The 15418-nt window shown below is 44.1% G+C and overlaps 2 protein-coding genes across 5 annotated transcripts; both read right to left on the bottom strand.

Annotated features, from left to right (window-relative positions):
• Positions 1 to 211: 211 nt before the first annotated feature.
• LOC120037819 (isocitrate dehydrogenase [NAD] subunit alpha, mitochondrial) lies at positions 212 to 14326 on the bottom strand. 2 transcript variants are annotated; one of them, XM_038983786.1, is made up of 11 exons: positions 14250 to 14326; positions 13853 to 13888; positions 13596 to 13679; positions 13328 to 13442; positions 10062 to 10249; positions 5103 to 5236; positions 4621 to 4723; positions 3081 to 3145; positions 1735 to 1819; positions 1282 to 1434; positions 212 to 857 (listed from the first exon to the last, which is right to left on the bottom strand). In XM_038983786.1, exons 1-11 carry the CDS (start codon positions 14274 to 14276, stop codon positions 774 to 776), a joined length of 1074 nt encoding a protein of 357 aa, XP_038839714.1. In that variant the 5' UTR covers positions 14277 to 14326; the 3' UTR covers positions 212 to 773. The 2 variants fall into 2 exon arrangements, with proteins under 2 accessions (XP_038839714.1, XP_038839713.1); XM_038983785.1 differs by having other exon boundaries at positions 13835 to 13888.
• On the bottom strand, positions 3152 to 4613 carry LOC120037818. Of its 3 annotated transcripts, none has more exons than XM_038983783.1 (2): positions 4074 to 4613; positions 3152 to 4031 (listed from the first exon to the last, which is right to left on the bottom strand). In XM_038983783.1, the coding sequence occupies exons 1-2, from the start codon at positions 4358 to 4360 to the stop codon at positions 3155 to 3157; spliced, it is 1164 nt and encodes a 387-aa protein (XP_038839711.1). In that variant the 5' UTR covers positions 4361 to 4613; the 3' UTR covers positions 3152 to 3154. The 3 variants fall into 3 exon arrangements, with proteins under 3 accessions (XP_038839711.1, XP_038839712.1, XP_038839710.1); XM_038983784.1 differs by having other exon boundaries at positions 3152 to 3683; positions 3840 to 4613; XM_038983782.1 differs by having other exon boundaries at positions 3152 to 3293; positions 3330 to 4613.
• Positions 14327 to 15418: the final 1092 nt, after the last annotated feature.

The following is a 15418-nucleotide window of genomic DNA, read 5'->3' on the forward strand; positions in this document are numbered from 1 at the left end:
GCCAAATTGGCAGTAATACTGTCACAATGAGGATGCGGACTGAATCAGCTGACAAATGTTTGACGATATTATGTAGGTCAAAGTGACGCCATAAACACAAATGGCTGATTTAGATAAGTAATCAAATCCCTGTGAACATTAATCCAACTTGCTTTGCAATAACAATACACTGTAACCTGTTAACAGGAAGAATGAGACGTCAGGCTTTAAGTCATGTAATCAAGTTTTTATGTATGGATCTCGAAACAGAAAAGAGCGAAATGACATGAGACACTGGTACAACACAATCCGTTCATGCACAGGAAACTGACCGGTAACAATAAATAAGAGTACATTGAAGCTGTTAGCATTACATTTACCGTTAAAAAAAAACCTAGCAATGATCAGAACCACTGCCGGACAACACAGGTGGAGTGCCACGTAGTATAGAGGCAAGAATAACTTTGGGGAAGTTTGCCCCATGAAATGATCATGTGAGTACAATTGTGCTTAAATACACCTTTAAGAGTGAATACCCATCCATATAGGGTGCGTTCCAGGTCGTGATTTATTGCAGTCACACTGCACAAATTATCGAATTTCTATTTCTAGAAAACTTGGAGAATTGTGCATTCTCAGGAACCTACATAAATATAATATAGTCATCTAAGATATGCGGCTGCATCGTAACTGCAGTACTGACGTCCTGGAACGCCCCCCCAGAGTCTTTAGGAGTAAGTTCAAAGCAGCGGTTGAATTATTATGAAGTCTTCAGAAATCAACAGTCGTCGTTTTCAGTCCATGTCTCGCACTCTACGGCAGATCTCCTCTGTAAACTCGGAGCACTTCGACTTCCCACCAAGGTCCCCGGTCAGCACCTGGGAGAGGATAAAAAAAACAGCCCAATTAATTCATTTGAAAAGCCAAAGCAGATTCTCCATACAATGACCAACTGAACAAAAATCTGGTCATGTTCAATCTACAGAAAAATACATAAAGAGCATTGGCACCCGGAAGGAGGTGTGGTTTCCAGGGGAGCCAACATATTATAAACCAACTAGCCAAACATCAACCATATAATCTGGCATCGGATCGAAGAGAGCAGACTCTCGGATCGAAGAGAGCAGACTCTCGGATCGAAGAGAGCAGACTCTCGGAGCGAAGAGAGCAGACTCTCGGAGCGGTCCTCCAAGAACAAGGAAGTACTACTTCTGCCCCTCCCCTTTCTAAATGTATTCTGGCGCCGATATGCAACAGCCACAATAGTCACTATTGGAGGTAATTAAAAAGCCAACTAGCCACCTTCTTGTCTCTGATGGTGTCGAAGCAGGCGGTCTCGATCTTCTTGCCGTAGTCGTGCATGCCCATGTGACGCAGCATCATCACGGCACTGAGCAGCAGAGCTGTAGGGTTGGCCATGTCCAGACCGGCTATGTCGGGGGCCGTCCCGTGGACCTGGATACCACAGGGGCAGAGGGACAATGTTAATACGTCTACGTTGTTCAGACGTTAAATGGTTGTTCAACACTGGAACAAGCTTCCATTAGAAATGGACAACTTATTTAAAATATATGACGTCTCGTATTAAAATTGTTTTGTTGAAAGAGGGAAGTCTTCAACAAAAACAAACATGTTTAGTTATTACACAATAGACTGTTTACAGGACGAGAAGCCTTGCGTTTTATCCAACAGTTGAGACAGAGTAGCTAAACATATTCAGATGATAAAAACAGCCAAGTAAAGAGCGAGACAAACCGATTCAAAAATGGCGACTCCATTGGCACCAATGTTTCCACTAGGAGTGACTCCCAGACCGCCAATAAGTCCAGCACACAGATCACTGCAATACATGACACACACTATCTGTAGTAGTAGCCACAGCCTTTAGTTAGCAGAATCATCTAGTCACATTAGCGCAACACAAATGAAAGACAGTATTAGGCCCAATAAGACCAAACTCTGCTAAGCTATTAATGTTTGAATTAACTTCTTTGGGAAAGGGGGGCGGTATTTGACGTCCGGATGAAAAGCGTGTCCAAAGTAAACTGCCTGCTACTCAGGCCCAGAAGCTAAGATATGCATATTATTAGTAGATTTGGATAGAAAACACTGAAGTTTCTAAAACTGTTTGAATCATGTCTGTGAGTAGAACAGAACTTATTTGGCAGGCGAAACCATTCAGATTTTTTTTTTTTTTTTTTTTTTTTTTTTTAGGTCACTCTTTTCAATGGGTTTTCATTGGGAATCCAGATTTCTTATCAACCTTCTTGCAGTTCCTATCGCTTCCACTGGATATCAACAGTCTTTAGAAATTGGTTGAGGTTTTTCCTTTGAGAAATGAAGAAGTAGCACTGTTCAGAACGAGGCTAGAGGGGAGTGTAGTCTTTGTTAGAGGCGCGTGACCTGAAAGCTCGCTACACTTTGTTTTCCTCCGGTATTGAACACAGTATGTCCCGCCTTAAATTTTATCGATTATTTACGTGAAAAAATACCTCAAGTTGTATTAGGAAAGTACTTCGAAATGTTTGGACAAAGCTTACAGGTAATGTATGAGACATTTTGTAGTCACGTTGCGCGAGTTGGAACTGGTGTTTTTCTGGATCAAACGCGCCAACTAAATGGACATTTTGGATATATATATATATCGACGGAATTAATCGAACAAAAGGACCATTTGTGATGTTTATGGGACATATTGGAGTGCCAACAGAAGAAGCTCGTCAAAGGTAAGGCATGAATTATATCTTTATTTCTGCGTTTTGTGTCGCACCTGCAGGGTTGAAATATGATTGTCTGTTTGTTTGCTGGGGTGCTGTAATCAGATAATAGCATCGTTCGCTTTCGCCGTAAAGCCTTTTTGAAATCTGACACGTTGGCTGGATTCATAACAAGTGTAGCTTTAATTTGGTGTATTGCACGTGTGATTTCATGAACGTTTAATTTTTATAGTAATTTATTTGAATTTGGCGCTCTGCATTTACTGGATTTTGGCCAGTTGGGACGCTAGTGTCCCACATATCCCAGAGAGGTTAGTAGCTTAAACAAATTGCATTCAATAGCGATTAATTAATATAGATACATGCAAATAAATAGTAACTGACCTGAGAATGTCACCATACAGGTTGGGCATCACCAGGACGTCAAACTGGGTGGGATCTTGCACCATCTGAAACATTCACCATGACAACCTGATTAAGCCCCGTTTCCATCTACCGCTCCAACTAGAGAACCTAATTAAGCCCCGTTTCCATCTACCGCTCCAACTAGAGAACCTGATTAAGCCCCGTTTCCATCTACCGCTCCAACTAGAGAACCTGATTAAGCCCCGTTTCCATCTCCAACATGAGAACCTGATTAAGCCCCGTTTCCATCTACCGCTCCAACTAGAGAACCTAATTAAGCCCCGTTTCCATCTCCAACATGAGAACCTGATTAAGCCCCGTTTCCATCTCCAACATGAGAACCTGATTAAGCCCCGTTTCCATCTCCAACATGAGAACCTGATTAAGCCCCGTTTCCATCTCCAACAAGAGAACCTGATTAAGCCCCGTTTCCATCTACCGCTCCAACATGAGAACCTGATTAAGCCCCGTTTCCATCTACCGCTCCAACATGAGAACCTGATCAAGCCCCGTTTCCATCTACCGCTCCAACATGAGAACCTGATCAAGCCCCGTTTCCATCTACCGCTCCAACATGAGAACCTGATCAAGCCCCGTTTCCATCTACCGCTCCAACTAGAGAACCTAATTAAGCCCCGTTTCCATCTACTGCTCCAACATGAGAACCTGATTAAGCCCCGTTTCCATCTCCAACATGACAACCTGATTAATCCCAGTTTCCATCTCCAACATGAGAACCTGATCAAGCCCCGTTTCCATCTACCGCTCCAACTAGAGAACCTAATTAAGCCCCGTTTCCATCTACTGCTCCAACATGAGAACCTGATTAAGCCCCGTTTCCATCTCCAACATGACAACCTGATTAATCCCAGTTTCCATCTCCAACATGAGAACCTGATTAAGCCCCGTTTCCATCTCCAACATGAGAACCTAATTAAGCCCCGTTTCCATCTACCGCTCCAACATGACAACCTGATTAAGCCCCGTTTCCATCTCCAACATGAGAACCTGATTAAGCCCCGTTTCCATCTACCGCTCCAACATGACAACCTGATTAAGCCCCGTTTCCATCTACCGCTCCAACATGACAACCTGATTAAGCCCCGTTTCCATCTACCGCTCCAACATGAGAACGTGATTAAGCCCCGTTTCCATCTACCGCTCCAACATGACAACCTGATTAAGCCCCGTTTCCATCTCCAACATGAGAACCCGATCAAGCCCCGTTTCCATCTACCGCTCCAACATGAGAAACTCATTAAGCCTAATTTCGACCTTCTGCTTCCGGGTCATCTGCTAGGTCTGCGCCAACGGAATGATGCAATATCGAACAGCCACTCCCGTCGGCGTGGTCAAATCTCTGCATCCGCAAGGTCACCTTTCAAAGGGGAGGTACGCGGGAAACACGCCGATGGGAGCGGACTTTCGATTGAAGCGGTAAATTAGGCTTTAGACAGAGAACGTGATGTGCATCAAAACAGCGGCACGTAGGAAGAATAGTGTAAAGGAGTGTACGTACGTTGAGACACACCGTGTCCAGGTACATCTCAGTAAACTTGATGTCCTTGAAGTTTTCAGCCACCTCTCTGCATTTCCTCAGGAACAGCCCGTCCGACATCCTCCTGGTCACGTCAAAACACACCCGGCACGTTAGTTTAACGCCCGAATATTGGTGCCATTGATGTGCTCGTTCTGATATTTTTATTTCTTTCTTTAAAACATTTTTATTTGTGCGTATCGTTTTGTATTGCTAGGTATTACTGCACTGTGGGAACATAAGCATTTCACTGCACCTGCGATAACATCTGTTAAATATGTGAACGATTACATTTAATATCTCATCATTCTGTTTTGACTTGTAATTGACCCATGGTGATCATACATTTAGTCGATATTTGCTTGTCATTTTTTTTAAATGATCCACAACTGCACAATAAATTTAAAAAAAGGTACAATTTGTAATATTCCACAGCCTATTTGATTCTGGAGCTGTAGACTTACATGATGTTGGCTTTGTGAACGGCCGTGACGCTGCTTCTTTGGTTATTTCTTGCATACTCAAAGGCGTACTCAGCGATACGTCGACTGGCGTCTTCGGTGATGAGTTTGATGCTCTGAACTACGCCGTCAACAATCTACCAGAGAAGAGGACAATCACCCGAGTCTAAATCAAAACAGGACTTAATTAACCCCATACAGGATACAACATCTATTCACTTATGTCCTACTTTAGGTCCTAAAATGTGTCGAGGGACAGTAACAACTGGGAAAGACAACGGAGCTACTTTAAAAAGGATTTAACTGGAACAATGAAACTGGAAGAGAAGACGTATGAAAGGTATTCATAACATCACCGTGAGTGGAGGAACAAAAAGTACTCTCAGCCGGAGGTGACAACTACATACAATAGGATTTCACTGTAAAGGAAGTGACATCAAGAAATTCCAGATGTGCCATCTTAATTTGACCAGTATAACAGCAGGGAAGTAATCCTGCAGCAACAGGAAATTATGTGGATTATTAATTAAATTTTAATTTTTCTAAGGGTAGATACATTTTTCATTTGGGCAAATCAGGTCTGAAATTAAAAATTACAAACATTTAATACACTACAACATAGCAGTACCTGCTTAAAATTCTATGCGACAGAGTGATCAAATTAAGATAGCAGATATGTAGGAATAACAAACAATACCTTTAGTTGAAAAACTAAGTGAACAATGAAGGAGAACTGGAGAGAGAAGTTAATGAATATACACTACCGTTAAAGTTTGGGGTCACTTAGAAATGTCCTTGTTTCCATGAAAACAGACATGAAATGAGTTGCAAAATGAATAGGAAATATAGTCAAGAAGTTGACATGGTTATAAATAATGATTTTTAATTTAAATAATTGTGTCCTTCAAACTTTGCTTTCATCAAAGAATCCTCCATTTGCAGCAAACACAGCCTTGCAGACCTTTGGCATTGTAGTTGTCAATCTGATTTTATGCTTCCTGAAGCACCTCCCACAAGTTGGATTGGCTCGATGGGCACTTCTTACGTACCATACGGTCAAGCTGCTCCCACAACAGCTCAATAGTGTTGAGATCTGGTGACTGTGCTGGCCACTCCATTATAGACAGAACACCAGCTGACTGCTTCTTCCCTAAATAGTTCTTACATAGTTTGGAGCTGTGCTTTGGGTCATTGTCCTGTTGTAGGAGGAAATTATCTCCAATTAAGCACCGTCCACAGGGCAAAATGGAGTGATAGCCTTCCTTCTTCAAGATCCCTTTTACCCTTTACAAATCTCCCACTTTACACCACCAAACCACCCCCAGACCATCACATTGCCTGCACCATGCTTCACAGGTGGCGTCAAGCACTCCTCCAGAATCTTTTCATGTTCTTCTTTGTGATCCGAACACCTCAAACTTAGATTTGTCTGTTCATAACACTTTGTTCCAATGTTCCTCTGTCCAGTGTCTGTGTTCTTTTGCCCATCTTCATCTTTTCTTTTTATTGGCCAGTCTGAGATATGGCTTTTTCTTTGCAACTCTACCTAGAAGGCCAGCATCCCGGAGTCGCCTCTTCACTGTTGACTTTGAGACTGGTGTTTTGCGGGTACTATTTAATGAAGCTGTCAGTTGAGGCCTTGTGAGGCATCTGTTTCTCAAACTAGACACTAATGTACTTGTTCAGTTGTGCACCGGGGCCTCTCACTCCTCTTTCTATTCTGGTTAGAGCCAGTTTGCGCTGTTTTGTGAAGGGAGTAGTACACAGCGTTGTACGAGATCTTCAGTTTCTTGGCAATTTCTCACATGGAATAGCCTTCATTTCTCAGAACAAGAATAGATTGACGCGTTTCAGAAGAAAGTTTTGTTTCTGGCTATTTTGAGCCTGTAATCGAACCCACAAATGCTGTTGCTCCAGATACTCAACTAGTCTAAAGAAGGCCAGTTTTATTGCTTCTTTAATCAGGACAACAGTTTTCAGCTGTGCTAAGATAATTGCAAAAGAGTTTTCTAATGATCAACTAGACTTTTAAAATGATAAACTTGAATTAGCTAACAACGTGCCATTGGAACACAGGAATGATGGTTGCTGATAATGGGCCTCTGTACACCTATGTAGAAAAATCTGCCGTTTCCAGCTACAATAGTCATTTACAACATTAACAATGTCTGCACTGTATTTCTGATCAAGTTGATGTTATTTTAATGGACAAAATAAATGTGCTTTTCTTTCAAAAACAAGGACATTTCTAAGTGACCCCAAACTTTTGAACGGGAGTGTACATTAGGGCACGCCAGAGTTAGAGACTGAGGTGGTGGTCTGGTTAGTGAAGCTGCTGTTCCTCTGGCTTACCTAAGGAACACCTGGAGAATAACCAATCACCTGTGTGTGATGTGCCCTGTCCAACCCAGATAAAACAGTTTCAAAAACCGAGCACACGGATTCCACACAACACCACAGTGAAAATACGGACTGCTCAGCTCTCAGCCTTGAAACAGCTGCTTATCAAGAGCTGAAAACGACGAACCAGAGTAGTCACATCACAGTTAACGTGACTTTTCAGTCCCTGTCAAACCAACAAACCATTTGCACCCATTTCAGTGCTGACATTTGCTCTGAAATCTACACCAGATGCCCTAATGAAGACCCCACTCCAGTGTTGAAACACTGGGTCATGTTCAGCAGGGCACAACATAGCCATTAAAAAAATAATCACCTGAACATTCTTCTTGTACATGTTCAGGTAGGACCTCTTGTTTTGTTTCACCTCCATTTCAAAACGTTCTCTAGCGTTTCGTACCATTTCATACCGAATGAACACATCCCTGCATGTTAATGTTGTAAGACTATTCCCTCCAGAGGGGTTGACTACAAAGCAGGATCAAGGAGTTCGCTAGCTAACTTGACAATTTTTATTTTTTATTTAGAAAGATAAGTTTGAAATGGACTAAATGATTCAACAACCAAAAACACAGAAGTTCAGCTTTCTTTAACCCCCAAAAATCCATTGTTATTTCTGGTTGTTTCTCAAAGTTAGCTGGCTAACTCATTGATCCTGCTTTGTAGCGTACCCCTCTGGTCAGTAGGAGGGATCAGACAATTAAATTATTCTCCTGAACAAACATTCCAGCAAACATACGAGGTAGCTACTGCTGTGTGGTCTATCCCTCTGTAGTCAGTGTTAGCTGTAGACATTTTAACATACGAGGTAGCTACTGCTGTGTGGTCTATCCCTCTGTAGTCAGTGTTAGCTGTAGACATTTTAACATACGAGGTAGCTACTGCTGTGTGGTCTATCCCTCTGTAGTCAGTGTTAGCTGTAGACATTTTAACATACGAGGTAGCTACTGCTACGTGGTCTATCCCTCTGTAGTCAGTGTTAGCTGTAGACATTTTAACATACGAGGTAGCTACTGCTACGTGGTCTATCCCTCTGTAGTCAGTGTTAGCTGTAGACATTTTAACATACGAGGTAGCTACTGCTACGTGGTCTATCCCTCTGTAGTCAGTGTTAGCTGTAGACATTTTAACATACGAGGTAGCTACTGCTACGTGGTCTATCCCTCTGTAGTCAGTGTTAGCTGTAGACATTTTAACATACGAGGTAGCTACTGCTACGTGGTCTATCCCTCTGTAGTCAGTGTTAGCTGTAGACATTTTAACATACGAGGTAGCTACTGCTACGTGGTCTATCCCTCTGTAGTCAGTGTTAGCTGTAGACATTTTAACATACGAGGTAGCTACTGCTACGTGGTCTATCCCTCTGTAGTCAGTGTTAGCTGTAGACATTTTAACATACGAGGTAGCTACTGCTGTGTGGTCTATCCCTCTGTAGTCAGTGTTAGCTGTAGACATTTTAACATACGAGGTAGCTACTGCTACGTGGTCTATCCCTCTGTAGTCAGTGTTAGCTGTAGACATTTTAACATACGAGGTAGCTACTGCTACGTGGTCTATCCCTCTGTAGTCAGTGTTAGCTGTAGACATTTTAACATACGAGGTAGCTACTGCTGTGTGGTCTATCCCTCTGTAGTCAGTGTTAGCTGTAGACATTTTAACATACGAGGTAGCTACTGCTACGTGGTCTATCCCTCTGTAGTCAGTGTTAGCTGTAGACATTTTAACATACGAGGTAGCTACTGCTGTGTGGTCTATCCCTCTGTAGTCAGTGTTAGCTGTAGACATTTTAACATACGAGGTAGCTACTGCTACGTGGTCTATCCCTCTGTAGTCAGTGTTAGCTGTAGACATTTTAACATACGAGGTAGCTACTGCTGTGTGGTCTATCCCTCTGTAGTCAGTGTTAGCTGTAGACATTTTAACATACGAGGTAGCTACTGCTACGTGGTCTATCCCTCTGTAGTCAGTGTTAGCTGTAGACATTTTAACATACGAGGTAGCTACTGCTACGTGGTCTATCCCTCTGTAGTCAGTGTTAGCTGTAGACATTTTAACATACGAGGTAGCTACTGCTGTGTGGTCTATCCCTCTGTAGTCAGTGTTAGCTGTAGACATTTTAACATACGAGGTAGCTACTGCTGTGTGGTCTATCCCTCTGTAGTCAGTGTTAGCTGTAGACATTTTAACATACGAGGTAGCTACTGCTGTGTGGTCTATCCCTCTGTAGTCAGTGTTAGCTGTAGACATTTTAACATACGAGGTAGCTACTGCTGTGTGGTCTATCCCTCTGTAGTCAGTGTTAGCTGTAGACATTTTAACATACGAGGTAGCTACTGCTACATGGTCTATCCCTCTGTAGTCAGTGTTAGCTGTAGACATTTTAACATACGAGGTAGCTACTGCTACGTGGTCTATCCCTCTGTAGTCAGTGTTAGCTGTAGACATTTTACAGATTGACAGATTCACTTTGAAATCCACACATTTGAAAAGAATGGGTTTCACTCAAAACTTTGTCCCATTTCTCTCCTACTGAACGTCACCTTGGTAACCATAGCTACTTACTATGTGCTCGATTCCGCTGTACTCTCCCTCAGTGTTCTCTCTGATGGTGACCAGGTCCACGTCGGTGTAGGGGGTCTTGTAGCCCTCGATGGACACGCAGGGACGCACGTTGGCGTACAGGTCAAAGGTCTTCCTGAGTAGCAGGTTCATGGAGGGGTGGCCGGCTGCGATGGGGGTCTTCAGGGGGCCTACACACAGAGGGGGAGGTTAAAAGTCCAATGCAGACCTTTTTATCTCAATATCAAATCATTTCAATGTGATCGTTTTCAATTTGAAAACAAAAATAGCTTCTTAGCAGAGAGCAAATTCTCAGGACCGTCTGTGATTGATCTGAGTGGTGAGGGGAAAACTGAAAACTAGCTGTTATTGGCAGAGAGGTGATGTCACCAGACAGACTAAACTCCATCCCACCACAACATTTCAGGTGACGTCACCAGACAGACTAAACTCCATCCCACCACAACATTTCAGGTGAGGTCACCAGACAGACTAAACTCCATCCCACCACAACATTTCAGGTGAGGTCACCAGACAGACTAAACTCCATCCCACCACAACATTTCAGGTGAGGTCACCAGACAGACTAACCTCCATCCCACCACAACATTTCAGGTGAGGTCACCAGACAGGCTAACCTCCATTTCAGGTGAGGTCACCAGACAGACTAAACTCCATCCCACCACAACATTTCGGGTGAGGTCACCAGACAGACTAAACTCCATCCCACCACAACATTTCAGGTGAGGTCACCAGACAGGCTAACCTCCATTTCAGGTGAGGTCACCAGACAGACTAAACTCCATCCCACCACAACATTTCAGGTGAGGTCACCAGACAGACTAACCTCCATCCCACCACAACATTTCAGGTGAGGTCACCAGACAGACTAAACTCCATCCCACCACAACATTTCAGGTGAGGTCACCAGACAGACTAACCTCCATCCCACCACAACATTTCAGGTGAGGTCACCAGACAGACTAACCTCCATCCCACCACAACATTTCAGGTGAGGTCACCAGACAGACTAAACTCCATCCCATCACAACATTTCAGGTGAGGTCACCAGACAGACTAACCTCCATCCCATCACAACATTTCAGGTGACGTCACCAGACAGACTAAACTCCATCCCATCACAACATTTCAGGTGAGGTCACCAGACAGACTAACCTCCATCCCACCACAACATTTCAGGTGAGGTCACCAGACAGACTAACCTCCATCCCACCACAACATTTCAGGTGAGGTCACCAGACAGACTAACCTCCATCCCACCACAACATTTCAGGTGAGGTCACCAGACAGACTAACCTCCATCCCATCACAACATTTCAGGTGACGTCACCAGACAGACTAACCTCCATCCCATCACAACATTTCAGGTGACGTCACCAGACAGACTAAACTCCATCCCATCACATTTCAGGTGAGGTCACCAGACAGACTAACCTCCATCCCATCACAACATTTCAGGTGAGGTCACCAGACAGGCTAAACTCCATCCCATCACAACATTTCAGGTGAGGTCACCAGACAGGCTAAACTCCATCCCACCACAACATTTCAGGTGAGGTCACCAGACAGACTAACTAACAGACTTACACACCGACCACCTGACCTCTAGACGGGCTTACACACCAGCCACCTGACCTCTAGACGGGCTTACACACCAGCCACCTGACCTCTAGACGGGCTTACACACCTGACCTCTAGACGGGCTTTCCCACCGGCCACCTGACCTCTAGACGGGCTTTCCCACCTGACCTCTAGACGGGCTTTCACACCGGCCACCTGACCTCTAGACGGGCTTACACACTGGCCACCTGACCTCTAGACGGGCTTTCCCACCTGACCTCTAGACGGGCTTTCACACCGGCCACCTGACCTCTAGACGGGCTTACACACTGGCCACCTGACCTCTAGACGGGCTTACACACCAGCCACCTGACCTCTAGACGGGCTTACACACCTGACCTCTAGACGGGCTTTCCCACCGGCCACCTGACCTCTAGACGGGCTTTCCCACCTGACCTCTAGACGGGCTTTCACACCGGCCACCTGACCTCTAGACGGGCTTACACACTGGCCACCTGACCTCTAGACGGGCTTTCCCACCTGACCTCTAGACGGGCTTTCACACCGGCCACCTGACCTCTAGACGGGCTTACACACTGGCCACCTGACCTCTAGACGGGCTTTCCCACCTGACCTCTAGACGGGCTTTCACACCGGCCACCTGACCTCTAGACGGGCTTTCCCACCGGCCACCTGACCTCTAGACGGGCTTTCCCACCTGACCTCTAGACGGGCTTACACACCGGCCACCTGACCTCTAGACGGGCTTACACACTGGCCACCTGACCTCTAGACGGGCTTTCCCACCTGACCTCTAGACGGCCTTACACACCGGCCACCTGACCTCTAGACGGGCTTTCCCACCTGACCTCTAGACGGGCTTTCACACCGGCCACCTGACCTCTAGACGGTGTTTCTGCATCGTTTACCCACCAATCCTGTTAACACTACATCTCTCATCAAGGCCGTGTCCCATTCAATCCCTACTATCCTCTATGAACCCATAGGCTACTATCCCCTATAAAGCCTACACACTATCCCCTATAAAGCCTACACACTATCCCCTATAAAGCCTACACACTATCCCCTATAAAGCCTACACACTATCCCCTATATACTATATCCCCTACATACTAACCCCTACACACTAACCCCTACACACTAACCCCTACACACTAACCCCTACATACTAACCCCTACATACTATATCCCCTATATATACTATATCCCCTACACACTATATCCCCTACACACTATATCCCCTACACACTAACCCCTATATACTAACCCCTATATACTATATCCCCTATATATACTAACCCCTACACACTATCCCCTACACACTATCCCCTATATACTATCCCCTATATACTATCCCCTATATACTATCCCCTATATACTATCCCCTATATACTATCCCCTACATACTATCCCCTACACACTATCCCCTATATACTATCCCCTATAAAGCCTCCACACTATCCCCTATAAAGCCTCCACACTATCCCCTATAAAGCCTCCACACTATCCCCTATAAAGCCTACACACTAACCCCTATATACTATCCCCTATGATGCCGCCTGCATGACGGTCTTTATTCCAGCTGACTTCCGTACATTATGTCCATCATGACCATGCAGGTATCTACTACCATAGATGTCCATAGGATCTCTGTGGCTGCTTCCTACCTTTTAACCCGATCAGGGTCCTGTCCATAGACTCCTTACAGTCTGGAGGGATCATCCATCTACCTCCTGGGCCCTGGATAGCCGTCACATTCCTCTCCTCCCACTGGATGGGAACCTAACGGGTGGTAGGGAGAAGAGACAGAATGGTACAGAAAGGACTCGGGTTGAATGTTTTGTCAAACTTTCCATGCAAATGGCATGTTCTGCTGTTAACCCTACACTTTGCTGTGTGTGAGAGAGAGAGAGTTTGACAGCTTTTCCAGCTTACCTTAGCAGACTCGAAAATCTTCATGACAGCCACAGATATTTCTGGACCGATTCCATCCCCAGGAATTAATGTAACCGTTTGCAGCTGTAAAGAGAAAACAAACCCCTTTTTAAATCTGTTTTAGAGGGATTACATATTAGCACTAAACACTGGATCATGAATTGCATCATTTCAGCCAATGAGGGAGAAGTTCATAAAAGACTGGTGTAGACTTGTCTATTTGTCAGTCCATGACTTACCCCCCTTCTGAAACATACCGTCGGTCTCTTTGCCGCCCCCACGACGTGAGAGAGCTGAAGGAGGAGGATAAACGGAAGGTTAAATTACTACCGCGCAGATACATTGTATCACAACAACATCCACACACTGCATCTCTAGTCTAGTGTGATTGAATCAGAAAACATATTGACAAACAACTAAATGTCACTTGTCAAGCATTGGGCAGATAAAAAGTGGTTGGTTAATAGCATAGCTCGCTACGATGGTAGCAGGACAAGGACACGCGCACAGTAAAGGCCTCACGGAAAACCATGGAAACAACATTATACAACCAACAAAGTCATTCGAGCACGAACTTACATTAGACAAACATAAATCCAATACATGGCCAAGTTAATTCGATTATCTTTACGCTGACAAACGGCATTTTCTTACCATTGACCTCCACACGTTGCTAGCCATACTCCTGTGTTAGTGGTCCTACACCGCTCTGCCGTTAACGGGACTTCCGGGGTGGAAAACGATGACGTTGTCAGAGCGACTACTTACGTTTCTAGATCGGATTTCTTTTTTTATCATAAGCAATGTATCTAATGTCTGTTTATCTTAATACAACATCGTGAAACAAATCCGTGATGAAAGCATTTCAATAAAATAATACATGTTGAAGAGTACTGTTTTTGATCGACATAATGTCTACTTTGCGGTGGTGTAAAGTATTTAAGTAAAAATACTTTAAAGTACTAGTTTTGGATCGTTTTCGGTATCTGTACTTTACTATTTATATTTTTGCCTACTTTTACTTCACTAAATTCCTTAAGAAAATAAAGTAATTTTTACTCAATACATTTTCCCTGACACCCAAAAGTACTAGTTACATTTTGAATGCTTAGCAGGACAGGAAAATGGTACAATTCACGCACTTATCAAGAGAACATCCCTGGTCATCCCTACTGCCTCTGATCTGGAGGACTCACGAAACACAAATGCTTCGTTTGTAAATTATGTCATTACATTTACTTTTAATACTTAAGTATATTTAAAACCAAATACATTTAGACTTTTACTCAAATAGTATTTTACTGGGTGACTTTTACTTGAGTCATTTTCTATGAAGGTATTTTTTGTTTTACTCAAGTATGACAATTGGTTCCACCACTGCTACTTTGTTGTACAACTGTGTCAAACTCATTCCCAGAGGGCCGAGCGTCTGCGGGTTTTCGCTCCTCCCTTGTATTTGATTGATGAATTAAGGTCCCCAATTAGTAAGGAACTCCCCTCACCTGGTTGTCTAGGTCTTCATTGAAAGGAACAACTAAAAACCAGCAGACACTAGGCCCCTTAAACTCAACTCTGGACCTTGAAACCAGATCCACTGCGTTTTTTACCCTAATCAGGGACTGATTTAGACCTTAGACACCAGGTGGGTCAACTAATTATCAGGTAGAACAGAAAACCAGCAGACTCATAGTGCAGGTTTCCCCCAAACTCAGTCCTGGAGTCCCCCACCTGGATGCATGCTTTGCTTCCCCCCCCCCCCTAGCATTGACTACACAATCAAAACTTGGTTATTTGAATCAGCTGTGTAGTGCTAAAGCAACAAC

The sequence above is a fragment of the Salvelinus namaycush genome, unplaced genomic scaffold (assembly GCF_016432855.1).
Source record: "Salvelinus namaycush isolate Seneca unplaced genomic scaffold, SaNama_1.0 Scaffold1897, whole genome shotgun sequence".
Taxonomy (NCBI): Eukaryota; Metazoa; Chordata; class Actinopteri; order Salmoniformes; family Salmonidae; genus Salvelinus; species Salvelinus namaycush.

What these genes read in the sequence shown, in the direction of transcription:
- LOC120037819 (XM_038983785.1), bottom strand. Translation starts at nt 14,276, where the DNA reads ATGGCTAGCAACGTGTGGAGGTCAATG. An exon ending in CGGTATGTTTCAGAAGGGGG is followed by an intron (nt 13,680 to 13,834) that starts GTAAGTCATGGA and finishes TTCTCTTTACAG; the next exon opens with CTGCAAACGGTTACATTAAT. An exon ending in ACAGCGGAATCGAGCACATA is followed by an intron (nt 5,237 to 10,061) that starts GTAAGTAGCTAT and finishes CTTCTCTGGTAG; the next exon opens with ATTGTTGACGGCGTAGTTCA.
- LOC120037818 (XM_038983782.1), bottom strand. Translation starts at nt 4,360, where the DNA reads ATGAGTTTCTCATGTTGGAGCGGTAGATGGAAACGGGGCTTGATCGGG. An exon ending in TGGAAACGGGGCTTAATCAG is followed by an intron (nt 3,294 to 3,329) that starts GTTCTCATGTTG and finishes GGGCTTAATCAG; the next exon opens with GTTCTCTAGTTGGAGCGGTA.